Source organism: Leguminivora glycinivorella, chromosome 25, assembly GCF_023078275.1.
Source record: "Leguminivora glycinivorella isolate SPB_JAAS2020 chromosome 25, LegGlyc_1.1, whole genome shotgun sequence".
NCBI classification, from domain to species: Eukaryota; Metazoa; Arthropoda; class Insecta; order Lepidoptera; family Tortricidae; genus Leguminivora; species Leguminivora glycinivorella.
This window is the reverse complement of record NC_062995.1, coordinates 11,121,974-11,149,284: the sequence shown is the minus strand read 5'-3', so window position 1 is coordinate 11,149,284 and position 27,311 is coordinate 11,121,974. Positions and strand designations below refer to the sequence as shown.

Sequence of the window (27,311 nt, the reverse complement as noted above, 5' to 3'; positions counted from 1 at the left end):
CCAAAATGAAAGGGGGGCAAACTGTAAATTTCAAGTTACTAGGTCAAGTGAGGTATCGTTGGAAAGAGCTCAAATTGAACGTAAATAAGCTATTTTTTATATTTTTTTTGTTGTGGAAAAAAAAAGAATTTTGAAGGAAAATGTAAAAAAAAATACCGTTCCCCCCCCTTATCTCCGAAGTTTACCAACGAAAAATTATGAAAATTTTAGTAAACATTGGTTTTATGCTAAATATTACAGGAAAATTATAATCGTGTTTGTATTTTGAATACTTTTTTTTTAATTCACAAAAAACTTTTCAGATTTTTACTTTCAATTTAGCCACCCTTGCAGATGTATATCGTATTTCAAATTAATACGAGATGTTACGTAAACCATCTTCTGTCCAATAAAGTAAAAACTGTTTAAATCGGTTAACATTATAAAGAATTATCCCTGAAAAACCAGGTCGCGCAAATTAGTTAGCAAATTGACCGGGAGATGGCGCTATACACAATAATACTCATTAGTGCCTATACTTTTGTTTTCTAGTCGTCATTAGAGTTATATGAAAATATGAGATTATTTTTACTAGGTAGTTTGAAAGAAAGTTTGTACGTAACCCTCGGTGGGCGAGTCCGACTCGCACTTGGCCGGATTTTTTATTTGAATTACATTCAGGCGGCGTCGCGCGGACGTCCGTTGCGCGCCTCAGGACATGCGTGTCTTAAGTGTGGCCGGTCCCTAATATGCCTACTTGATGAAAAATAAATATTTCATTTCATTTCGTGTTTCCAAAATATTATATTTTCCAAAAATGAATGCCTAAACTTTATCAAAATATACAAAGTTTTCCTGGAATGACAGCCAAAATACCTACAATTTCGAATAATACTTGTTGTATGGCAACCCTACAACAGATAAACATAAATATGTGCATCGAAGTGCAACAGATAATGCAATGAACGAGAAGGCAGTGTTTCATTCACAAATTAAAAGCCAAAATATTTAACTATGTTTATAGAAAGATCCGCTTCGTTACAGTGTGTGTGTGTGTGTGTTTTTGAATCCAAACTGACGACCGGTCTGGCCTAGCGCGCAGTGACCCTGCCTGCTACGCCGCGGTCCCGGGTTCGAATCCCGGTAAGGGCACTTACTTATTTGTGTGATGAGCACAGATATTTGTCCCTGAGAAATTCGACACGTAGCTAGGTTCATTATCAGGAACCACTCTGTATATCAATCACTTTTACTTAAATTGGCAAATAAATTTTTTCGTATTTCTGAAAGTGACTCCAAGCCTAGCGAAAGGCCTGGAGTCACTTTCAGAGTACTACCATGAGAACCAACTCCGACCAAATCCAGCTAAAACACAGGTATGCGCTTTCCACCTCAAAAATAGACAAGCAACTAGGCAATTAAACCTTGAATGGGAGGGTTGCAGGCTGGAGCACACTCACGCACCCAAATACCTGGGCATAACGCTGGACAGGTCTCTCACCTACAAAGCACACTGCCTTAACACCAAACAGAAAGTGTCGGCAAGAAATAACATCATCCGCCGGATTACTGGAACCACATGGGGCGCAGCCCCACATACACTCCGTACTACCGCACTTGCACTTAGTTTCTCAGCCGCCGAATACGCATGCCAGGTGTGGAAGAACTCTGCACACACAGGTCAGGTAGATATTGCCCTAAACGAAACCTGTCGTCTAATCACTGGGTGCCTAAAACCTACGAAAGTCGACCATCTATATCAAATGAGCGGTATCGCCCCTCCTCATATCCGTAGAAACGTGGTAACTGCTGTAGAACGCACAAAACAACTGTGCGACTCCCGAAACCCACTTCATGTACACACACGTGGGTACCAGTAGGCTAAAGTCACGCAGGAGCTTTGTCTCAAACTCAGCCCTCGAACACCAAACGGCGAAAGAGGCTCGTCTTATAGCGTGGAAATCGGAGCTCAATGAAGACTCGCTAAGAATTACACCCAACGAACATCTGCCCCCTGGTGCGAGAGAAAAATGGGCGACCTGGAAATCACTAAATAGATTAAGATCGGGGGTAGGCCGATCTAAAGATAACCTCCTAAAATGGGGAATCAACCCGGTACAAAGTGACGCATATTGTGAATGTGGTGAAATACAAACAACGCAACATATGATGCAATGTTCTCTGTGTCCAGCTAAGTGCACTGCAAAAGACCTTATATATGCTACCCCCCGAGGGTTGGAGGTAGGGATGTTACGAATATTTGCATTCGCATTCGCATATGCGAATGATTCGCATTCTTTTAAACATTTGCATTGACATTCGCATTCGCTTCAAACGATGCGAATGTTTTGCGAATGCGAATGTGTGCAAGTCACAGCTTGTTCCTCGCCCGCGCCGGCCGCTGCAATTGCTACTTGTCGACTGTCCACTCGCGCATGCGCAGATAGGTCAAATTCGTACGGCGTGAAGTTCGTACTCGGCATTTTGACCAATAGTAAGCATTTTAAATTTTTTACCTAGCGGGTTGTTGGTGATTGCTTCAGTTTTTATTTTGGTTTTTTATGAAATTCAGCGATATTCGCATTCGCACATTCGCATTCTGAATATTCGCATTCGCATTCGCGAATGTGACACATGCGACATTCGTGACATCCCTAGTTGGAGGTGGCAAGATATTGGCAGAATATTATTTAGTTTATAACTTATGATCCCTTCACACGATAAGAAGAATTTTTTCGTCATTTTCATACAAAATAAATGAATTTATTAGTGTGAGAGACCCTTAAGAATAACATTCAAGTTAGTGTCAAGTGATTGATGGCACATGTCAAAACGAATAACATTAGGAATTGGTAAAGGCTGTCACTCACGTGTTCAGTAATTATCTTTATTTTTTTAATAACTCGATAACCGTAAGAGTTAAGACGCTAGTTTCTTCGAGAAATTAATTGTATTTTATCTAAAGAATCTTCTTTTTAATTACAATTTTCTTCAGGTTCTATTTAATATGATTTGTCGAAGCTACATTAGGTTGTTAAGTAATTCGCGACTCGTAATACGCTGGCGAAATGTGTCGCGCAGCAATGTCCCCTATAACAGCTGAGCTGACCGAGGGCCGCCATCTTGCCGAGCTAATTTGCTCGGGCGAGGCAAACGTGCGCGCATGAGCACGGACGTTCGCCTCGCGAGGCGTGCGGTCTGTTTGGACCCGGCTCTTTAGTAAAATAAAGGTATTTCTGTTGCAGGGCAAACTCCACAGAAGATATCAAGTGGCGGACCCGAAACCTACAGATGTGCTCACTGTAAATATACGACGGTTCAGAAACTACGCTTAATTAGGCATTTGAGTAAACACACCAGTGAGAGGCCGCACAGTTGTGACCAGTGCAACTATACTTGCAGCTTCAAGAGTCGTTTGAAAATTCATTATAGGACACACACCGGGAAAAGCCATATAAATGCAATGAGTGCAATTACGCTAGTAGCCGGAAAAATCATTTGCTAAATCATGTAAGGACACACACTGGTGAAAAGCCATATAAATGTGATCAGTGTGACTACGCTAGTAGCCATCAAATGTCATTGCAAGTTCACGTAAGGACACATACTGGGGAAAAGCCATATAAATGTAACCAGTGCAGCTTCGCTAGTAGCCAGAAAAATAATTTGATAAATCATGTAAGGACACACACTGGTGAAAAGCCATATAAATGTGATCAGTGTGACTACGCTAGTAGCCAGAAAAGTTCATTGAAAGTTCACGTAAGGTCACATACTGGGGAGCAGCCATATAAATGCAACCAGTGTAACTACGCTAGCAGCTATATAAGTTCACTGCAAGTTCATGTAAGGACACACACTGGGGAAAAGCCATATAAATGCAACCAGTGTAACTACGCTTGCAGCTATATAAGTTCACTGCAAGTTCATGTAAGGACACACACTGGAGAAAAGCCATATAAATGCAACCAGTGCAACTACGCTAGTTGCCAGAAAAATCATTTGAAAAAGCACATAAGGACACACACTGGGGAAAAGCCGTATAAATGCCAACAATGCAACTACGCTAGTAGCCAGAAACATAATTTGCTAATTCATGTAAGGACACACACTGGTAAAAAGCCATATAAATGCAACCAGTGCAATTACGCTAGCAGCTTTAAACGACATTTGCAAGCTCATGTAAGGACACACACTGAGGAAAAGGCATAAAAATATAACCGGTGCACCTACGCTCGCAAACGAAAAATTAATTGTGATAGGTACCCATGAATGTATTATTTGAGGTATGCAACATAATACCACGCGTTCCTGAAGGGTCGTGACAGGCGTACAGACGTATGGACGGACAACAAAGTGATTTTATCAGGATTCGGTGTTTTCTTGCCTTGTCCTTCAATTTTTAAATTAAAGGAAAATGGAAAAAGTTACACCTCCGGCAGGTCTCGAACCTGCGACCTGCTTTGCCGGAGCCGTCGCTATGACCAACTTAGCCACCAGCTTAGCCGTACCATACCATGACCGTGCTCGAAGCGTATCCGTCAAAAAAATATTCCTTGTATGAAAACGTATGAGACCTTGCCCACTAGCCCGTTCCGTCACCGGCCACGCTCGGCCCGGGCACTATTGTCGGCGAGAATATTCGTCGGAGCGGACACGCGACGTGCGGAACACGCGCCGCGCAGGACACGCGCCGTGTAGGACACGCGCCGCGCAAGACACGCGACGCGCAGGACACGCGCCGTGTAGGACACGCGTCGCGCAAGACACGCGACGCGCAGGACACGCGCCATGTAGGACACGCGACGCGCAGGACACGCGCCGTGTAGGACACGCGCCGCGCAAGACACGCGACGCGCAGGACACGCGCCGTGTAGGACACGCGTCGCGCAAGACGCGCGACGCGCAGGACACGCGCCATGTAGGACACGCGCCATGTAGGACACGCGCCATGTAGGACACGCGACGCGCAGGACACGCGCCGTGTAGGACACGCGCCGCGCAGGACACGCGCCGTGTAGGACACGCGACGCGCAGGACACGCGCCGTGTAGGACACGCGCCGCGCAGGACACGCGACGCGCAGGACACGCGACGGACGCGAGCCGGTCTCTGCGGGCGGCGGCTGTAACCGCGTATGATGATCATTGCATACCCGTTGTAAACGGGCTGTATACGCGTTGCTTTCGATTAGAAAAGAAAAAAATAATTGTATGAACAATATCAATGGAATTACCGTAAATTGACCTGCAGTAACCTATTGATACTGGATAGGAATAGAGACCATTAAAAAAAACTAACGCAACGATACGGGCATCAAACGGGTATGGAACGCCGTCGACACGTTCAGTGGGCAAGGTAGACCGTATCGCGTAAGTCATGGTATGGTACGATCTAGTGGGCACAGACCTTCAATCTCAATCTGTCCTTCAGCAGGACGACGGCCGACAGAAAGCGTGCAACGTGCTACTTTGAAGCCTATTTTGAACAACACAAGGATTATATTTCACTAAGTCATTTGACAGTAGATAAGAGAAAACACCCTTGCAAGCACAATAGTTATTTGACAGTTCATATGAGTAAACAGTATGATGAAAAGCATTGCCAGGCTGGCAGGGACGGTCGCGTGATAAACGATATCAGGCCGTCCTTTTGGCACTGTCTGTAAGTGCAATAGGGACACACCGATGCCATAAAGTTTATCCCACTAGTGTGCTACGCAGGACCTACCTATCTGTCGTTTGGAATACCGTGTCCGGAATCCGGAAGTGAAGTGTTATGTGGACAAAAAATGTGCGCTGCCAGTGGGCGTGTTAGAGGCGCGGGAGGCGGCATAGCGAACTTATCAACGACACTGTAAAGCCCTCTGCCTCACATCGGTTACTTTATTCACATTTATAGTCGTATAAATCATATATTGTCATAAAGGAGTGATTTATAGGCATGCCAGAAATGTATAAAAGAACATTTGTAAGCATTGTGATAAATTAAGTAAACAACATACTAATAATGCTTTTTTTATTCTGATATATCGCGAAATAGAATGGGCCCTCGCAACAAATCATATCGGGGTAATGCAGCCGGAGGATATGAATAAAAGTCAATATGATATTTAGATATTTTAATATGAAAACTGTCTATAGTATTTTAAGGAACCCTTTGTTTCAGAGGTCAAAAAAGGCGATGGACATTTTACTAATATTTTTATTACGCTTAACATTTACACATAGAGCTTCACATGAGTCGAGTCATGAAACTTATAGGAGTTTTTAAAAACCTTAACACATTACTTCTGATTTTCTAATAAAAATATAAAAGTCACTTGATTCCTCATGGCTCCCATTAACTGAACTCGAGCTTGGCCAAAATGTGACTTGGAAATACAACATGCTAACAAACATAACGAAGAGAACAAGGTTAGGTTCCGTTGAAGAGTTCCGTACTGACCATCATCAACAGTTCCACTTTATCAAACGCCACTATGTATAATGTCAGTAAATGCATGACGTTTATACATATATGATTTGAAACTAAGACCGAAATAAATTACACATATAATAGAAAAAGTGACCAAGGCCTCCAGTGCCTAACGTTGGAATCTAACCCGCGTACTCTGCAATCGCGGCAGATGCCTGTTTCCGCTCGGCCACCCAGGTCACAGCTGCCGAGGTCAAAATTAGCTCTCATATTATTAATCTATACAAGGACTCGACTCTGACCACCTCTAGGGTAGAACGGCATGGTGTTTGCCCCCCCCATATGTGAACCAAACGCTAGTTCGATTCCAGCCTCAAGCACTGGAGGCTTTGGTCACTTTTTCTTTCATATATGTAATTTATTTCGGTTATAATTTATATATATATTAGAATATAATTTGACTTGTGTTAGTTAAAAATGACATGACTTGACATTTCTAATATATTGTTATAAAACAAATACATCGTTACCATAGTTCACAGTTGTACTAATTACGGCGATAATGATGATGAATTACCTTAGTGCATAAGCATAAGATCTGGTGTGTTATTCTTTCCTGGTGCCGTAGCCGAATGGCATTTCTCCGACGCGAAACGAAAACTAAACGTCGCGAAAAGTAGTCTGGCTCTGTCGCGCCAATACGCAAGAGCGATAGAGATAGATATCTATGAGCGTTTTGTTTCGTGAGCGTTTGTGCCATTCGGCTACGCACCCTGTTTCATGTGTATTTTTTATGTACAATAAAGCGTGTTACTTCTGCTACTATAAGATGTTAGTACGATAAAAAAAAAATTAAACTGTTTATTTCTATAAATAATTACAAATAACATGTTTTTTCTTAACTTAATCTTAACTAATAAAGATTTTTTGAGTTAAGGAGTCCTATCTTTTATGGCTAAGTAATTATACTAATGATTGCATGCATTTTTACATATTTATTTGAGGGTTAAGTATACAATTAATTGGCGTCGTTAGACTGCCTTATCTTAAACAAATATTTCTTTACAATATTTCTTACCTGCTTATTCGTTCGTCCTTCCAACGAATTTAATAGTTCGTTTGAAAATCTATTCAAAATATGCGGTAGCATACACTTCCCTAACCTTTGCCCGTACACATGGTTACTTTTTGTTACTTCAAATGTTGGAAGGTTGGCTAGGTTACGTAATCGCGCGGGTCGTGTTTTTTTCTTTAAATCTGTTATATTGTGATAGTATTGAGTTATTATTGCTAGATCAATTTTTTCAAATACAGTTAATACTTTACAGTATTTGAATAGATTCTCATAGTTATCTTTGTATTTATATTTGATTTTAGTAGGTACAATTGTCTTGAGTATACGTAGTTGTAGGTTAAATATGTCGTTTAGATATGTTTTATATGTTCTGCCGTTGCTTTCTAAGCCATAGCTTATAACAGAGTCGGCCAGTGCCATGTACAGGAGCCTTAAAGTATTGTAGGGCAATTTGTTTTTTAGTATGGATAGTTTTGACAGTATAGATCTTAGTTTGTTACAAACATTGTTTATATGTGGATTCCAGTTGAACTTATGGTCTATTTTTAATCCAAGGTAAGTGTGCTCGTTAACAATTTCTAGCTGCGCACAATTACAGGCTACGTGGGTCATGTGCATACATTTGTGGTCGTGGGCCACGATTTGTGGTGTGAAGTTTACTTGTTTATAAGGTGAATGTATATGTACATAAGTTTTGTTTTAGAGAAATTTATAGACAAACCTAGGTCATGAGCCCATTTGCACAGTGTGTCAAAGTCTTGTTGCATCATGTCCCGCGCAGTCTGCAAGTCCTCGTTTGCTACAATTATACAAGTATCGTCTGCAAATTGATATACGGATCCATGCTGGAAAATTTTATACATGTCATTGACGTACAATAGGTATTCAGTCGGAGCTAAAATCGAGCCTTGTGCCGAGCCACATAAGGTTGGAATTAGGTCGCTTTGTTCACCTGCGATGCTAACCGCGTTGTGTCTGTTATTGTGATAATTCTTTATGAGGTCCAGCACGGGTCCCTGTATACCATTTTGTTGTAACTTCTCATAAAGTGTATTGTGCCGTAAAGTATCGAATGCTTTAGAAAAGTCAATCATTATTGTAAGTACATGGTGTTTTTTATCGATGTGAACTAGGGTGACGATATTATGGTCACCGGCGTAGAAGTAAACTGAACTCTCTAATTATGTAAACAAGTGTACCACTACGTTTGGTTGAACTCGTTGTGTCGGTTTACAAAATTCTATCGTACTCATTTAATAGGCATCTCTTGGTAAGTGTCTCCGTAAAGTAGGAGGAAGGTAACTCCTGCTCCATCGCCTCCGCCTCCGGTGGTTTTTCACCTAAAATACACGACCGCTTGCGGCCGCTCTTCCCCGTGCGCTTCCCTCCCCCATGATGGGAATTGAGGGAACGCACAAACTATATATTTACAAAACTAATACTATAAGGACTATTTTACATTAAAAATATACAGTGAAAAGTTAAAATGTACAAATTAATTTAAATTTACAAAAAATATTTTCAGCAGCGCGCCTTCTCAGTTCAACGTTCCCGCCAAAAAAAACTTAGCGCTTAAAACTGTGTCTTAAACAGTATCGAACGCCATTGCGTCACGAAAAAAAACACCTAAAAAAAAAGGCGCTATGCTATTTGACAGCTGACATTTATTTTTATTTTTAGGTTGGAATTTTGTAAAAGTAGTAATCAAGAATCTTATATACAATGGATGTTGCACGCCGAACATTACTTTGAAGCCAGAAAATTTGACCTTGAATTACGTCACGCCGGTCTTGCATCTCTTTCTTTAGGGTGTCCATGATTAAGCATACATTAGGGATATCCCGCGGAATTTGACGTATTACATCTCTCGACACAGGCTTAAAACCTTTGAACCTCCGTTTTGACAATATTCTCAGCTTGATATGATATTGATATGTGTTAAAATGTCAAATATTAATATTAGCGCCATCTATCTGAGCGTACCTACCCCAAAGGTGTATCGCCATCTAGCTCACCGTACCTTTTTCTGTATGGTTTTGAGGTAAGTTTTTTTCTTAGACTTTATCTGTCTATACGGAGTTACATAAGTATTTGTCTTTTACTAACTGACACCTGTGTTTATTAAAGCATGCAATGGAATATATATTTTAGTGTTTTGGTCATCACAATAATATTTTGGTAGTAACTACTGGGAAAACTAATCCCAGTAGCTATCAACCCCCGGTTTTGTTAATTAACAATGTGGGGAAATCCCAGTAGTTAGGACAGGTAAAAACTTGGTGGTAACTAGTGGGAATAGCCACAAAAATATAAGGGAAGTATTTGTCAATGGGGAAATAATGAAATACTAGGACGTTTTAAAACAGTATCTTTATTTTTAAGCGCCGCCCCAAATCTCAAGGAAGGTGGTTCTCAATTCGTACGTATTTCAATTCTCTTCGCATGTATATATGTATCTCAATTTAATGTTTAGGCCACGATATATCCGTCGTTACTGGACTGATTTTTAAAATTTCTTTCTGTGTCATAATCTTCAGGCTTAAAGTGCAAATCTGCAAATTGTCGAACGCTCTGAAACATTTCCTTTTATCGGTACAATCGACAGCCAACAGCCAATGCTGCCTCCTTCCTTCATCTTTTGGAACACTGAAAAGTTTAATATTATTCATGTTAATTGTAAAGACATAAATTATATAAAGTTGGTATTATTATACTGTGATATGAACTATGAACATAGAAACCGTACCAAGTTGATAGATTTAGCTCCATTCAATAAGAGTAAATACCATGCAAGAAAAAAGATTGGTCACCCTAGTCGTAAAACCACACATAGCATTATTTTTCTTTAAAGGTCATATTTATCGTTCTAAACCTATTCGTGGGAATTTTGATATAATTTGAGACAATGAAACCAATATAATGATAAGAACTAACCAAGATTACAAGCAAAATAGAAGAAAATTTATTGCCAGTGAGGTTTATGAACATTTTGGTAAAATAAGTACTTACTTGTGAAATTTTACGTCGGATTTCGGTTTCCATTTACTTCCACAATGGTTCACTATGCAATACATAGCTCAGAACTTAAGTAAATCGTCGAAAAACGTTTATTTTGCAAAATAAATCTCTGAATCGGAGAATGAATTTTGACAATTCTGACATATCGGGCATATTTTTTTATTATTAGTGTTCCCATAGTACGCAGGAGGTAAATACCGGAGAAATAAGGTTTTTGATTGAGTTTTTTTTTGTATAATACAAAGAAAAGTAAGTCAATTTGATTGAAGAATGTTTTATACGTTTCTTTAATTAACTTATCTGGCAATACATCACAGTGTTGGAATGAGATAGAACATAGGAGTAAAGGTGAATGAACCTGGCTTCAACTCATTGGTCGGCACGCACTATCCAGAGATATATATAAAATTCTTGGTAGTAATGGATCATGAATCGTCTGTTGATCATAGATTTAGAATTATTAAACTAGATTGTGGAATCACATTTTTTGCCATACTAAATTGAACCTTATCACTGAGACAGAAAGGTGATCATATCAGACTAGCGAAAACGGTCTACATGAGAGGGCATTGTTTGGGCTGGTGTCCCTCTCGCACGTGTGGCCAGTGTTAATGAGGTTACCATAGTAGTAGTATTTTTATCTGTATATTACCTGACTTTATAACTTCTTATATTATTTTAGTGTTATATTCAAACTAGGGTTTCGACATATTTCAAAGAATTGGAAAATAATTATAATGTAATTATTTTGATGCCAATAAATCAAAGATTTGTATAATTAAAAAATATGTTCAAATGGGTATTAGTAGATTTGGTAGTAACTTTGAAAATTGGCTGGTATCCCCAATGTATGACAGTGATGACGTTACTGAATAATGTTGACATTGTCAGTAAGTGCGAGAGGGACACCAGCCCAAACAATGACCTCTCATGTGGACACACTTTTTGACCTAACTACTCATTCTGGTTTAACTGTAATTCTGTGCTGTTGATATGTACATATGTTTTACAGATATAAAACAAAAACAATTTTATTCGGATGAAGGTCTCACTTCTGTCCACTTGCTTGTACAATAATACTAGCAAATTTAATAGTGGTAATGGTGTTTACAAATAGTTTACGATGGAGTCGCCAGCGTTACAGGGCACTGAAAGTATTACCGTGAAGGCTGAGCCCGGTGAGGATGCGTGTATGACGGATTTATCAACGATCGCAGTGTCTGTGAAAGTGGAGCATTTTCTGGACGATGTGTGCGTCAAGGACGAACCTAGACCCGATGGTGTGTGTATAAACAGTGAGCCATCGTACTCAGAAGTGAGTGTAAAAGAGGAGTCAGCCAGCGCGCGCGCGGCGGCGGAGCTGTACGCCGGCCACGCGGTGAAGGACGAGCTCGTGCTCGGCCCCGAGCTAGTGGAGCGCCGCGGCACGCGACACGCGACAACGGGTTAGTTGTGGGCTCTTTTAGACAAAGACATATTCAATTTTACATATATAACTTTACTTAACCTATTTGTGTTTGGAAATATTCAGTTTTAAACCGAATAACAACTTTAGACCACCAAAAGTATACCTTAATGCTACGTAAATGTTCATATCATAGTATAATTTAAGTAATCATACTTTAAGTGATCATAAATATGGGGACATGGTTTTTGTTCAAGTCTGTAATTTTTTTCAGTGTCAAATGGGGCGATCAAAGAGCAACAGTCGTGTGAGATTGTCCTAAGGGACTGCAGTGTGCGGTTGAATCGTCTTGACATGGACAAGCTTCTCACCCACATTCGGAGTACAGACCGGGACAACGAGTCAGGTATATAATTATTACGTGACAAGATCTATCTGGCAATTTGTTTATCTTGGATCATAGATTCAAGTTTATGTAGGTTGTCAATATCAATAACCTAATTCTATGTAGACTCTTATGTAAGAGTTTGGCTATTGGGGGTTTTGTTTTACTGGTAATGTATGTGGGACTGGGACAACAGTTCCCACGGGTATAACTAGTAAATCTATTAGGAAGGAAATTTCCATTGGTTCAACTGGTAAGATGGGGAATAGGCCGGATTAGTGATGGGCAGCGTCTGAATTTAAATTAGATATATCTGCAATCAGCCGCAAGATTATAATCAGATTTGTTGAGTGATAATTTCTGAATTAAATGGAATTGTAAGCTCCGAAAAGTCAAAGTAAAATACACCCATATTAAAAAAAAAATATAATAATACAAAAACTAAGTTTTGGCTCTACCGAGGAGAGACAAAAAAGAGAGGACATCTGTTTGTTTGTCCGTCTTTCACGGCAAAACGGAGCTACGAATTGATGTGGTTCTTTAAGTAGTGAGTGACATAGGCTACTATTTGTCTCTTTCTAAACCCCCACTTCCCTAAAGTAGGAGGTGGACGTTTGTATTTCGCAAGCATTCCGCAATTTTCGAATTCAATGCGAGCGAAGCTGTGGGCAAAAGCTAGTTAAATATAAATAAAATCTTGCTTACAGAAAGGTTTCAGTTAATGTTTCCAAAATACTAAATTCGACACCATATGAAATATGAACTACGCTCAGTGGTAAAGCAGGAGACACACGTCAGGGATGAACTCCGGAGCTGACGCCCCCTCGCCACGTGGACAGGGCTGACCCTTCCACACAAAAAAACAAGGTCCAAAGGCACCTTGCACCAGTAGCACCAAAGAAGTTTCCTTGCACATCACAATTGTACTTAAGTTAAAAACGTTAAGTTAAACATTTAAGGTTTGTTCCCCACTCCTGTGAAACAAATAAATTGGCCACATTAGTCGAGTGCCCTCACACACAGTGATTAACTAAAACAAAAAATGTAAGCGAGCTCACCGGAGACCTGCAGACTGCAGACCGAGGATCTCCACGGAGCACTCCCATCCTTAGCATGTTTCTGCCAGACGGAAATAAACCAATTTATGGTTGAGAACATCTCCACGTTTCACGCCATGGAAATATCAAAAGCTCACAATTAAATCTACTTACTCAGCCTGACTAAACAGCACCACACAAGAACGCCACGGCAGCACGTGGCATGCCGGGCTCCAGGCCCTCGCGGCCGTCCGGTTACAATACAAGAGAGCATCTCGTCACAAAAAGACGCCGCACTGAATGGATTTCGAATTTAAAGGACCCAAAACAAAAGCCGGGTGGCACACGAATAAACAATAATTATTCTAATTAATTAAACGAAAATTACTCCAGTTTCTGTATCAGCATTTGAAGTAACAGAAACCCAAACAAATGTCATTCCAGAACAGCCTTTAGAAACATGTGATCACATCTATGTCCCATAGTGGATAACCCCCTCCCAACTGAGGGGGGACTGAAATCTTCTCGAGGCTGAGGCGTAGGGTTAGAGCCGGCGTAGCTTTATTAGACGTTCATATGCGCATTGTAAGCCAGCGTTCCCACTTAAGCGTCGCGTGTCTCGGGGCGCGCAACGGACGTCTCCGCCACGCCACCTGGGGCGCGTCTTACGTCCTTCCTATACGAAATGTACTGAGGAGACGTTTTTTGAATTACATTCAGGCGGCGTGGCGCGGACGTCCGTTGCGCGCCTCAGGACATGCGTGTCTTAAGTGTGGCCGGTCCCTAATATGCCTACTTGATGAAAAATAAATATTTCATTTCATTTCATGTTTCCAAAATATTATATTTTCCAAAAATGAATGCCTAAACTTTATCAAAATCTTAAACAAAGGATACTATAGACTAGACAGCCAAATAATAATACCACTACCGAACGAGATGGTCACATACAAATTATAATAAGAGTGACAGAGAGCAAAATGTTATTTTTTGTCTTTGTCATAGTTTCACTTTTCCGCCGTTGCCACAAACGTTTGTGGCAAACAATAAGGACGTGACTTGTCAAGCTTATTATCCGCCCAAATTACGTAGGTTGTGTATGGTAAACTGTCAGCCATTTTTAAAGTGATTCTTAAATTCGCTCCATTATTCTATATCTGTCCCTTACGGGTGTACCCTTGTGTCAAGTCTATAGTATCCTTCGTCTGAGATCAAAATATACAAAGTTTTCCTGGAATGACAGCCAAAATACCTACAATTTCGAATAATACTTGTTGTATGGCAACCCTACAACAGATAAACATAAATATGTGGATCGAAGTGCAACAGATAATGCAATGAACGAGAAGGAAGTGTTTCGTTCACAAATTAAAAGCCAAAATATTTAACTATGTTTATAGAAAGATCCGCTTCGTTACAGTGTGTGTGTGTTTTTGAAGATTGATAAACAATCCAAACTGACGCCCGGTCTGGCCTAGCGCGTAGTGACCCTGCCTGCTACGCCGCGGTCCCGGGTTCGAATCCCGGTAAGGGCACTGATTTGTGTGATGAGCACAGATATTTGTCCCTGAGTCATGTGAGATATGATGAAGTTGGAGGGTTGAATGGAGGTTAAGTAAAACTGGTCATTGTGAATGATGTGTGTTGTATTGTCAATAATCAATACAGAAGAGAGAGCAAGTAAAACTAAACATACTTTATATAGTAAATTATTGCTTACATGCTATTTTATTCACATACGTGTGTCACATGTATGTTGCAGACAGTAACGTTAAGTTACTGTTAAAGTGTTAATTAGGGATATACTACATCTCCCCGTAAAGTTACTCTTCACCCCCACAAAGGAAGAAAAAAAATGTGACATACGTGTATGAATTTACATTTTTTTTTAACTTATTTATTTTAAAATAACATAAACTTATTTTTATATCAAATACATCTTAGTGTTATTCTTATGAGTTATATATATCTGATCATTTTTTGAAATCTTAACATTAGGTGACATATCTTCTATAACCTCATAAGGTCCATTATAAATAGAATCTAATTTATTGCCTACTTGATTTTTCAAAAGTACTAAGTCTCCTGGTTTATATTGAACAGAATTCATTTTCTTATCATATATTAATTTTCTACTAAATTTACTAGACATTAAATTATTTCTAGCTTCTGATTGAGCTCTTTGCAACCTATACTTAAATTCTTTAGGATAACTATCATAATTATAGAGTGGGTCGACAGAAGAAATTAAATTATTGGGCAAACGGCAGTGTTTGCCGAAAACTAATTCGAATGGCGTATATTGTGTCTCGGTATGCACGGTGGTGTTATATGAGAAACACCAATAACTCAACCAAGTGCTCCAATCGGTGCGGTTGTTACTACATTGAATCCTAAGATACGCACCTAGATTTTTGTGTGTGTTTTCAAGCGCTCCTATGGTTTCGTGGTGATAAGCAGTCGAGTGTAGCTTATTAACACCTAATAATTTACAAATATCGCTAAATACACTAGACATAAATTCGGTACCTTGATCCGTTATAATGTCGCTTGGAATGCCATATCTTAAAACGAAATTATTTACAAAAGCTTTACTTACAGATTCAGTGTCCTTTCTTTCTAACGGGTATGCTTCTACGAACTTAGTCAGTTCACACTGAATTGTTAATACGTACTTATAGTTATAATTATCTATTTCTAAAGGTCCAAGTATATCTAAAGAAATTCTTTCAAAAGATGAGCTTGGTGTCGAAGTGATCACCATTGGTTCCTTAATGTACTTATTAGTGTGCTTGTTGTATTGACAATGTGCACATTTCTTAACGTACTCGTATACATCGTGGCTCATTCTTGGCCAGAAGTAGTGTTGCTTTATATTATTAAGCATTCTATTAACCCCCGCGTGTCTACTGGTGGGTAATAGATGGAAATCGTTTAAAATAACTCGTATTTCATCTTTATCGTATACTTTTGTAACACCTCTTGTTACTAAGATCCTAGGAATATCACATTTATAGCTAGCTAAAAATTCATTTACTTTATGTGCATTTCGATAATTCTTTATAATTATAACTTCACTTATGTTTTGCTCCTTGCAAAATTGTTCTAATTCCCTCGCTAACACGCCTACGGTAGATAACGATCGGGATGTTAGATACATGCACGATTTGCTTGGTACGTACCAAAAATTTCCTTTACTACTCATTATTCCATTTCGACATGTCTTATAGTTAGAGTTTAGTATTAATTCAATATAATTTTTTGGTGCTTTGATGATTTCCACCACTCTAGGTTGATCAAGCCTATCGTGTGCGGGATCATCTGTCACTAAGCTACCTTGATCACACGTTTGTTGTTCTTGCTGCGTGCGTAACTTCCGTGATTGAGCTCTCGTTATGACTGATACAACGTTTGTCCTAATATTTTTTAAATCATCACTATTCATCGGTAAACGACTCAATGCGTCTGCAGCTGCATTGTTTCGTCCCGGAATGTATTCAATGTCAAAATTAAATTCCTCCAAATATAATCTATATTTGGTTAATCTGCTCGAAGGATCAGTCATTCCGAAAAGATAAATTAAAGGTTTATGGTCTGTGACAATTTTAAACTTTTTCCCATAGAGATATGGTCTAAAATGTCTTGTCGCCCAAACTATAGCTAGCAATTCCAAATCTATTATTGGGTATCGCGTTTCAGCTGGCTTAAGGTTTCGACTTGCATACGCGACTACTTTGCCATTGGAATTAGACAAAACTGCTCCTAAGCCTATCTTTGAAGCATCTGTATGTAAGGTAAACACATTACTTTCAGAAAAATCAGGGTAATCTAGAACTTGTGGACCTGTAAGTATTTCTTTCAATTTTATAAAGGCTGTTTCACACTCTGGGGTCCAGTTGAAAACTGCATTTTTCTTAGAAAGTTGATTTAATGGATAAGCGATATTCGCAAAATTTTGAATAAACCGTCTGTAATAATTGGCAAATGCTACGAATCTTTTTACCTCATCTGTATTCGTTGGTCTTGGATATTTATTTAATGCTTCTACTTTTGCTGGATCGGGTTCTACTCCATTTGAAGTAATTTTATGGCCTAAATACATTATGTCTTTTCGCAAAAATTCACACTTTAATGGATTTAGCTTAAGATTTGTACTTCTCAATCGTTTTAACACTCGAATAAGATTATGGTTGTGTGACGTCATGGAGTTTCCTATGACAATGCAATCGTCTAAATATATGAAACATTGTTTGTAATTTAATCCGCACATGGCTATAGTCATAAGTCTAGAGAAAACACTAGGGCTTGTTCGCAGTCCCATGGGACATCGCTTCATTTGATACATCTTATCATTTGATACGTCGTAAACGCTGTATACTTTCTAGATTCTTTGTCTAAAGCTAGTTGGTAATAACCTTGAGAAAGATCAAGTTTTGAAAAATATATACTACCTGCAAGGGAATCTAATATTTCCGTTATATTGGGTAGTGGGAACTTATCATCCTGTATCTTATTGTTAAGCTGCCTATAATCGACAACTAACCTCCACTTCTTTTCTCCTAACTTATCACATTTTTTGGGAACTAACAAAACTGGGCTGGACCACTCAGAGGTGGTCTCCTCTATTATATCGTTATCTAGCATATTTTTAATCTGAGTTTGAAGTTCATTACGTAAAGCATATGGTATTCTGTATGGCTTTACGTATACCGGACTTGAATTATCTTTTAACTTAATTTTGTGCTGTAGCAAGTTAGTTGTAGTTAGCTTGTCGCCGGGCAAATGAAAAACATCTGCGTATTTTGCGCAAATTTGTTCTATGCTTAATTGTTCCTCTTTATTTAAATAAGTTTCTAAATTTAAAAGATCTAATAGTGTTTTTACTCTGTCAACACTAATTTTCCTTGAATCAAAATTGTAGTGTGTGTACCACACCTTACCCACACATGTGCATAGCTTAGTATATATTGGCATGTACTTGTTATTTAAGACACATTAAACGTATACTCCATACGAAGTAGTTATCATTTACGCTCCACATCACATGGCGATCCTGCCAGTGCGGCCTCGAGCTGCACTGGCGGCGCGCTGCGCCAGCCAGTCTAGTAAATAAGTAATACTTTTTGTTTTGTGCAATACTTTGACATTTTCGAGCGGTGAAAGTGATTCAATCGACAGGACGATAAATTTTGATTAAAAAGTGATCGATGAAGTTATGGTGAAAACGCGGAACTTTAAAAATAAATGTTCTCCGTCAAACAATGTAAATAGACATTCGCAGTTCCTTACATAAAATATAAAAGTACATGGGAAATAAAGTGCGTACCTAAGTACTGACATTCAGCGGTGAATAAAAACATTATAATTGGTGGACAGTTGTAAGTGACATGTATACAACTTATTAAAAATGGATAATTCTAAATGAATTCTCAAAGTGATGACAATAATATATGTAGTAAGTACTTCAAAGAACTGAAAGGTGTTGTGTCCTTGATACTATGAGGGCCTGCGTCATCTACGTGTGTTTGGTTCACGGGGGATCATTCCGGCAGTAAGGAGCAGCAGTTGATAATTCAGTGTTTTCGATTCTTTCCAATATTTCATGAAATTGCGGCTTTTTCGTACATACGAGTATTCCTTGTTTTGTTTTTATTTTTACTGTGTTTTTTTTGCTACTTCTGTAATGTGAAATAATAAGTACTAATATTAATTCGTAATAGGTGATAAAAATGTGGAAAGTTATTTTGAGAATTGTTATTTTTAAGATATATTAATGCATATTAATGCTGCTTGATGACGAAATAGTAGTTACGTATAATATGGTTAAAAGCATGGCACATGTTAATTCATTTTTTTTACCTCAATAGTAATAATTAATTGTATCATTTAATCTCAACTTTGCATTATGTAATTCAAATTGTAAACTTAACAAGATTATTTCTGCACTTGGATACAACATTCGTCATAAGGTACAGGTGGGCCGCGTCATCCGCGACACGTGTTCACATATAAGGGATCGGTATGTAGCTTCTGTTATTACGTTTCGAATTTCAGTTTCAACATAATGCATTATTAATAGTATTGTGCAATCATTTAGATTACTTCAAATTTATCGTATTTAACTTGGCAATTGCATATAATTATAATCTTACCGACTTTTGACCATATTAAACTGAAAATTAGTATTTAGAACTAGATTGTTAAGAAATAATAATGTACTTGAATGTTTCAGATTTTTTTTTTTCTCAGAATTGACTATAATATGTTTTACGTATTTAACAATGTGTGGAAAATAAATATATTTGAGATCTAAATAAGAGATAAAAAGTTGGATTATTTTTAAATTGGTGTAAAATGGATATGGAATTTGTTGATATATGAAATGTTTTTGTTATTTAGGTATAGGAGTGTTCAAGTTTTGTTTTATTTTGCGACGGATTTTATGGCTAGAGGTTTTATTAATGTTGGTAATTGTATGTACTTATTAGTAAAGGATGGAATAGAAAGGAATGGTTTGTGTTTTGAAATTAGGTATGTGTGCGAGATTTTGGAAGTCGAGTAAACTGAAGCAGGTAAGCTTTTCAAAGAGCGACTGGTCTGATCAATCAAGGGTTGTTGAAATTCTTATTTGTTGAAGTTTTATGGTGTTGGTTTAATTGTGGTTGGTAATTGAATGTTTTTTTTTAATGAGTGTTACTGAATCGATATACTTATAAATATGCCTATCGTATCATCGGCAGCCCGAGAGGAGTCATGAGCGATATGGTATAGCAAGGGTACGCCAGGGTACAAGGCAGGTAGGGAATCCTTGGAGATCTGATCATGATTCGGTCGAGCATCAATCGTGAAGACTCCTTGGACACATGGAAGGTTATTATGTAAGGACGTGTTAAAAGAACTGCCTGTGTGAGTAAATATATTGTATGTGTGCGCGCTTAAAAATAAATATCCTTGTATCCTGAGCAAATAAATAAATAAATATATAGTAAGGTCGGCCGGCCAGGTAAGTAAATGCGTTGTGTACCCTTGCCATAAAAAAGAGAAGCACGCTTTAGATGCACAACTATATACAATGTTATTATTATAATAAACAAAATGAAGACGTCTATCAATTAAAAATAATACCTGCAAGTCAGTAAATTATGAAATAAGAAATATGATTGTTCCCAGGTACCCAGGGTTGGAATTATATACTCTTAACGTACATTGAATTTGGATTTAAAAAGTATCGACGGATACTTATTTGTCTGTGGAAATGAAATATATACCTACTTAGTGATGGTTTTAAGGTTTTTTTTAAGTCTATGATGTTATTCGTAGTCTTTTCTGCTTAGTTTTATATAAATAGGTATATTGTTTAACACACGTTTCGTCATCAACGCCGTCATAAAAGTAACTGTATAACCTATAAGTTGTATAACCTTTATAAAAATACATGGGTACCCACCCATGGTAATAACTATTGTATGGTGCCTTAGCGTATAATGGAAATTTGTGTTTATTTTAGACAAATTTCGTATAACTTGTAATTTCCATTTATTGAAAAATGTATGAGTAACTCTTTAAATTGAATTTATTATTCAGCAAATATTCTTTCTTTCAACTTCAAAGTGTTTTTACTGTACCTACCTAATACTTGTATAAAAAAAAAGATTTAATTTTGTATAATACATACTTTCACTAAGAGCTTTTGCTTACATTAGATAGTCTTCCTTACTTTTTACTTTGTGTAATTCTTTTTTTTTTAATTTAGAAAAAAAAATATTCCTCAGTATAGAACAATATTTTTTTTTTCTCTGGGGGGGGAAGGTGTAGTGTGTGTACCACACCTTACCCACACATGTGCATAGCTTAGTATATATTGGCATGTACTTGTTATTTAAGACACATTAAACGTATACTCCATACGAAGTAGTTATCATTTACGCTCCACATCACAAAATTGCAAATATCAAAATGGCATAATCTGTGTACATTCAAACTTGATAAATCTAAACTGACTGGCTTGTCTGTCGTATTTAATATTCGTACTGGTATTTTACCATTCTCTGGTCTTGAAATGACACCTGCTACAAAAACGCCTTCTTGCATTTCTTCCGATAGTACTACACAATCATCGGTCAGCTGTGACGCGATGTGAGTCATAATTTCGCAGCGAGGTGGTATGATTTGAATAAAACTACTTTTAGAATACACGTTCATAGGTATTGAGACAGTTTGACCTTTGTCCTCTAAAAATAATGCATTATGTTTATAACTTATGTCTGCATTGTAACGTAAGAAAAATTTTTCACCTAAAATAGCTTCAGCTGAGCATTGCAAATTCTTAAAAACATGAAACTTTCCTTTGCAAATAAAACCGTTAAAGTCTAAATCTAAATAAATGTATCCATCTGAAATTAAATCTCCACAAACTCCCGTAATAGTAATGCTATCTCCTTGCACTCGTTTAAGGAGATCGGGTTTGTTTTCCAAATATTCATACCTAATAGCACATAGGCCTGCTCCACTGTCGGCCAAAAGTTTTAATTTATGTCCATTACCTACAATACAATTTACCGTACTATAATTATTTTTGTTATAGTTAAATATCGCACTATTCATGTTAGTCACGAAAAAACTGCTTATTTGGTTTTACGTCCTCATTTGTCGATCGTATGTGTTGAGCACGTGAGTGCGCGGGCGCGGGCCGCGGCGGGGTCGCGCGCGCAGGTCGGCGAACGCTGGATGCGCGGTCAGCAAAAGGCTGTGGCCGCGTAGCTCTATTTGTCGGGAAGTGTTGCGAAATACTTGCATTACGGCTATTATTAGAATAATACCGTGTTCTAAATGTATTTCTGTCTGTATTATAACTTTTACTCCTATCGTAACGATTATAATAATTATTCCGGTTCTCGTTGTTATGATAATTATTACGAGAACGTCCCCGTCTGTAATGTAGGATCTGATCGTCGCGTGGTGACGAGCTATACTCATCAATGGCTGTCCTAATAGCTTCAGGCAAGGATGTAAATTGCCTAGAAGATATTATTGTGCTTAATTTTGGGTCTGAAAGACCATCTGCAAAGCGTTTAATAGCTGACTTTTCGTTCAGTGGCCGCAGTACGTCGTACCTACTGTCGTTACCGTCGGCCTGAGAAATAGTCAAATTGACAAAAAGATCCTCAATTTCAGCTCCGAAAGCTTCTATTGTTCTCCTACCTTGTCTTGCTCTGTACAGCTGAGCCTGAATTGATTCGGACGATTTTTTAGGAAGCAAAAATGTACGCATATCCGAAACGAGAGATTCTACGCTAACGTATGACGTCTTTAACCTGAGCTTAGCGCTAGACGAAAGTCTTGTTTTTAAAATGAATTCTATCAATGTCTGCTGAGATTCGGTATTAATAATCGTACTGTACATAATAATACCATCTATTAACTGTTTAGTTGCATCCTCTTGTCCTGTCATGACGGGCAACAAGGCGATGGCCGTTTTAACATCAAAACTAGGTTTAGCCATTTTTTCGTCTGTTTGGGAATCTGTATCAAAGAATAGTAACGATAACTTAATCCTCTCGTAAGTTTCTCTGACTTCGCCTATAAGTAAATTACCTAGTTTTATTTCTGAAGAACTATATTCGTCCTGCTTTTCCTTTAACTGAGACACAATATCCGCAAAGTGGTTATATAATTAATTTGATTCCTCTAATTTCTTTCTACCTATTTCTTTCCGCCGCCTCTCTGGACCTAACTTAGAAATATCCTCTTCCAACTTATTTAGTTTATCGCGTAAAGACTGTAATTCTAATAACATAATAAATTTGTCACCTCAATTAAATTAATATAAAAAAAAAAATGCTGCAAAAAGGATCCCTATAAATTGCTAAATAACATGACAAAATAATATAACTAACTTACATAGATAGCGGGAACGTACTTCGCTTAGTAGGTCATGTTGAATTGTTGACGCTGCATTCCGCGCTGGCACGGGCGGGCGGTCGGGTCGCGTGACGCTGGCTGGCAACGTGAGTCTTCCATGTGCACGTGACCGATGCTCTGAAGATGATGCGGGCCGGGCTAACCCTGGACTCCCTCGAGCTGGGCCGGGATAACCCTGGACACCTCTTGATGATGGGCCGGGATAACCCTGGACACCTCTTGATTCGCGAGCCGGGAAACCCTGGACAACGCTCTTCTTTCTTCGTAGGCTTATTTATAGGACATAATTATTTTCTTTCTTCTTTTCTTCTTTAGTTTGCTGAAAGGCTTCTTTCTTCTTAAAAATGGTTTCTTCAATGCTTCAATTTTCATAAAAGTAATCTTGTATCTTCAGTGCCGATCTTCATAATGGTGGTATCTTCGTTACCCAATCTTGAATCTTCAATCTTGAATTGTTTTTCTGTCTTCATTTTCATATGTTGCGCTCCGTGGTGAAATCCGTTTCCTTGGTTCTACTGGTATGGGTCGCCATGAGATATGATGAAGTTGGAGGGTTGAATGGAGGTTAAGTAAAACTGGTCATTGTGAATGATGTGTGTTGTATTGTCAATAATCAATACAGAAGAGAGAGCAAGTAAAACTAAACATACTTTATATAGTAAATTATTGCTTACATGCTATTTTATTCACATACGTGTGTCACATGTATGTTGCAGACAGTAACGTTAAGTTACTGTTAAAGTGTTAATTAGGGATATACTACACATGGATATTTCTATGTACACCGTGTTTTTTTGTTTTCCGTTAAATTCGACACGTAGCTAGGTTCATTATCAGGAACCACCCTGTATATCACTTTTAGTTAAATTGGCAAATAAATTTTTTCGTCATTTTCATACATAATAAATGAATTTATTAGTGTGAGAGACTCTTAAGAATAACATTCAAGTTAGTGTTAAGTAATTGATGGCACATGTCAAAACGAATAACATTAGGAATTGGTAAAGGCTGTCACTCACGTGTTCAGTAATTATCTTTATTTTTTTAATAACTCGATAACCGTAAGAGTTAAGACGCTAGTTTCTTCGAGAAATTAATTGTATTTGATCTAAAGAATCTTCTTTTTAATTACAATTTTCTTCAGGTTCTATTTAATATGATTTGTCGAAGGTTTAGTTTAGTTTTAATATGATTTGTCAAACCATTAGGTTGTTAAGTAATTTGCGACTCGTAATACGCTGGCGAAATGTGTCGCGCAACAATGTCCCTTATAACAGCTGAGCTGACCGAGGACCGCCATCTTGCCGAGCTAATTTGCTCTGGCGAGGCAAACGTGCGCGCATGAGCACGGACGTTTGCCTCGCGAGGCGTGCGGTCTGTGTGGACCCGGCTCTTTAGTAAAATAAAGGTATTTCTGTTGCAGGGCAAACTCCACAGAAGATATCAAGTGGCGGACCCGACACCTACAGATGTGCTCACTGTAAATATACGACGGTTCAGAAACTACGCTTAATTAGGCATTTGAGTAAACACACCAGTGAGAGGCCGCACAGGTGTGACCAGTGCAACTATACTTGCAGCTTCAAGAGTCGTTTGAAAATTCATTATAAGAAACACACCGGGGAAAAGTCATATAAGTGTAACCAGTGCAACTACGCTAGTAGCCGGAAAGATCATTTCCTAAATCATGTAAGGACACATACTGGGGAAAAGCCATATAAATGTAACCAGTGCAGCTACGCTAGTAGCCAGAAAAATCATTTGATAAATCATGTAAGGACACACACTGGTGAAAAGCCATATAAATGTGATCAGTGTGACTACGCTAGTCGCCTGAAAATTTCATTGCAAGTTCACGTAAGGAAACATACTGGGGAAAAGCCATATAAATGTAACCAGTGCAGCTACGCTAGTAGCCAGAAAAATAATTTGATAAATCATGTAAGGACACACACTGGTGAAAAGCCATATAAATGTGATCAGTGTGACTACGCTAGTAGCCTAAAAATTTCATTGAAAGTTCACGTAATGACACATACTGGGGAAAAGCCATATAAATGCAACCAGTGCAACTACGCTAGCAACTACAAACAAGATTTAAAAGTTCATGTAAGGGCACACACTGGGGAAAAGCCATATAAATGCAACCAGTGTAACTACGCTAGCAGCTATACAAGTTCACTGCAAGTTCATGTAAGGACACACACTGGGGAAAAGCCATATAAATGCAAGCAGTGTAACTACGCGAGTAGCCAGAAACGTAGTTTGCAATGTCATGTAAGGACACACACTGGGGAAAAGCCATATAAATGCAACCAGTGCAACTACGCTAGCAGCCATAAAATGTCATTGCTATATCATGTACGGATACACACTGGGGAAAAGCCGTATAAATGCAACCAGTGTAACTACGCTAGTAGCCGGAAAAGTGATTTGCAAACTCATGTAAGGACACACACGGGTAAAAAGCCATATAAATGCAACCAGTGCAATTACACTAGCAGCTATAAACATCATTTGCAAAGACATGTAAGGACACACACCGGAGAAAAATCATATAAATGCAAACCTGTGCAATTACGCTAACAGCTATAAACATACTTTGCTAGTTCATGTAAGGACACACACTGAGGACAAGGCATAAAAATATAACCGGTGCACCTACGCTCGCAAACGAAAAAGTAATTGTGAAATTTGTGATACTCATGAATGTATTATTTGAGGTATGCAACATAATACCACGCGTTCCTGAAGGGTCGTGACAGGCAGACAGACGTATGGACGGACAACAAAGTGATCCTATCAGGATTCGGTGTTTTTTTGCCTTGTCCTTCAATTTCTAAATTAATGGAAAAAGTTACACCTCCGGCAGGTCTCGAACCTGCGACCGGCTTTGCCGGAGCCGTCGCTATGACCAACTTAGCCACAAAAGCCTTAAACCAAGGTCTTTGCCTAGACCGTACCATACCATGACCGTGCTAGAAGCGTATCCGTCAAAAAATATTCTTTGTATGAAAACGATGAGACCAAAGCTACCTGGGCAGTATCGTTGACCAGAGTGGAGGAACTGAAGCTGACATTGAATCTCGAATAAACAAAGCCCGAGCCGCTTTCGGTCAGCTTAAACCGGTGTGGAGCTCCTCGACCCTGACTAGAAGAACTAAACTGAGGATTTTCAATTGCAACGTAAAGGCCGTATTACTGTACGGGTGTGAGACCTGGTTTGTCCGCAAAGACCTAATGTCAAAACTCCAAGTGTTTGTGAACAAATGCTTGAGGCAGATCCTACGTATCCTTTGGCCTAACTGGATCACAAACGCCCACTTATGGAGAATAACTGGACAAGCACCCGTACAAGAAGAAATACAGACGCGGAAATGGCATTGGATTGGACACATCCTCAGAAAACCTGATACCCACCTATCCAAAATAGCCCTCACCTGGAATGTACCCGGAAAGCGCAAACCATGCCGCCCTAAATCGACCTGGCGTCGTTCGGTTCAGCAGGCGCTCAGGGTGCTAGGCATGGGGTGGGAGGAGGTCACCCAAACTGCCCAAGACCGGAGTAAATGGAGAAATATGATTCGAGCCCTACACCCCAGCAGAAGATAACAGGATGCAAAGAAGAAGAAAAAAGAAGTATGAAAACGATGAGACCTTGCCCACTAGCCCGTTCCGTCACTGGCCATGCTCAGCCCGGGCACTATTGTCGGCGAGAATATTCGTCGGAGCGGACACGCGACGCGCAGGACACGCGACGCGCAGGACACGTGACGCGCAGGGCACGCGCCGCGCAGGACACGCGACGGACGCGAGCCGGTCTCTGCGGGCGGCGGTTGTAACCGCGTATGATGGTCATTGCATACCCGTTGTAAACGGGTTGTATACGCGTTGCTTTGGTTTAGAAAAGAAAAAAAATAATTGTATGAACAATATCAATGGAATTACCGTAAACTGACCTCCAGTAACCTATTGATACTGCATCAGCAAGACGACGGCCGACAGAAAGCGTGCAACGTGGTACTTTGAAGCCCATATTGACCAACGCAAAGATTATTTCACTAAGTGCAAGTCA

General features: G+C 39.0%; 2 protein-coding genes across 4 annotated transcripts in view; both read left to right on the top strand.

The window, feature by feature from the left end:
• The window catches only part of LOC125239162 (zinc finger protein OZF-like), a 35,950-nt gene extending 8,639 nt beyond the window's left edge, over window positions 1–27,311 (top strand). Inside the window, exons 1-3 of one of the 3 annotated variants that reach the window (XM_048146672.1) lie at window positions 11,482–11,933; window positions 12,168–12,299; window positions 24,660–27,311. In XM_048146672.1, coding sequence (XP_048002629.1) covers window positions 11,612–11,933; window positions 12,168–12,299; window positions 24,660–25,822 — 1,617 coding nt within the window. In that variant the 5' untranslated portion in view covers window positions 11,482–11,611 and the 3' untranslated portion in view covers window positions 25,823–27,311. Of the gene's footprint in view, window positions 1–3,224; window positions 3,493–11,481; window positions 11,934–12,167; window positions 12,300–24,659 lie in introns of those variants that run through there. The other 2 variants (XM_048146673.1, XM_048146674.1) reach the window with 2 other exon arrangements.
• Window positions 3,392–4,201, top strand: LOC125239173 (zinc finger protein 782-like). The gene has a single exon (XM_048146686.1). The coding sequence runs from the start codon at window positions 3,556–3,558 to the stop codon at window positions 4,189–4,191; it is 636 nt and encodes a 211-aa protein (XP_048002643.1). The 5' UTR covers window positions 3,392–3,555; the 3' UTR covers window positions 4,192–4,201.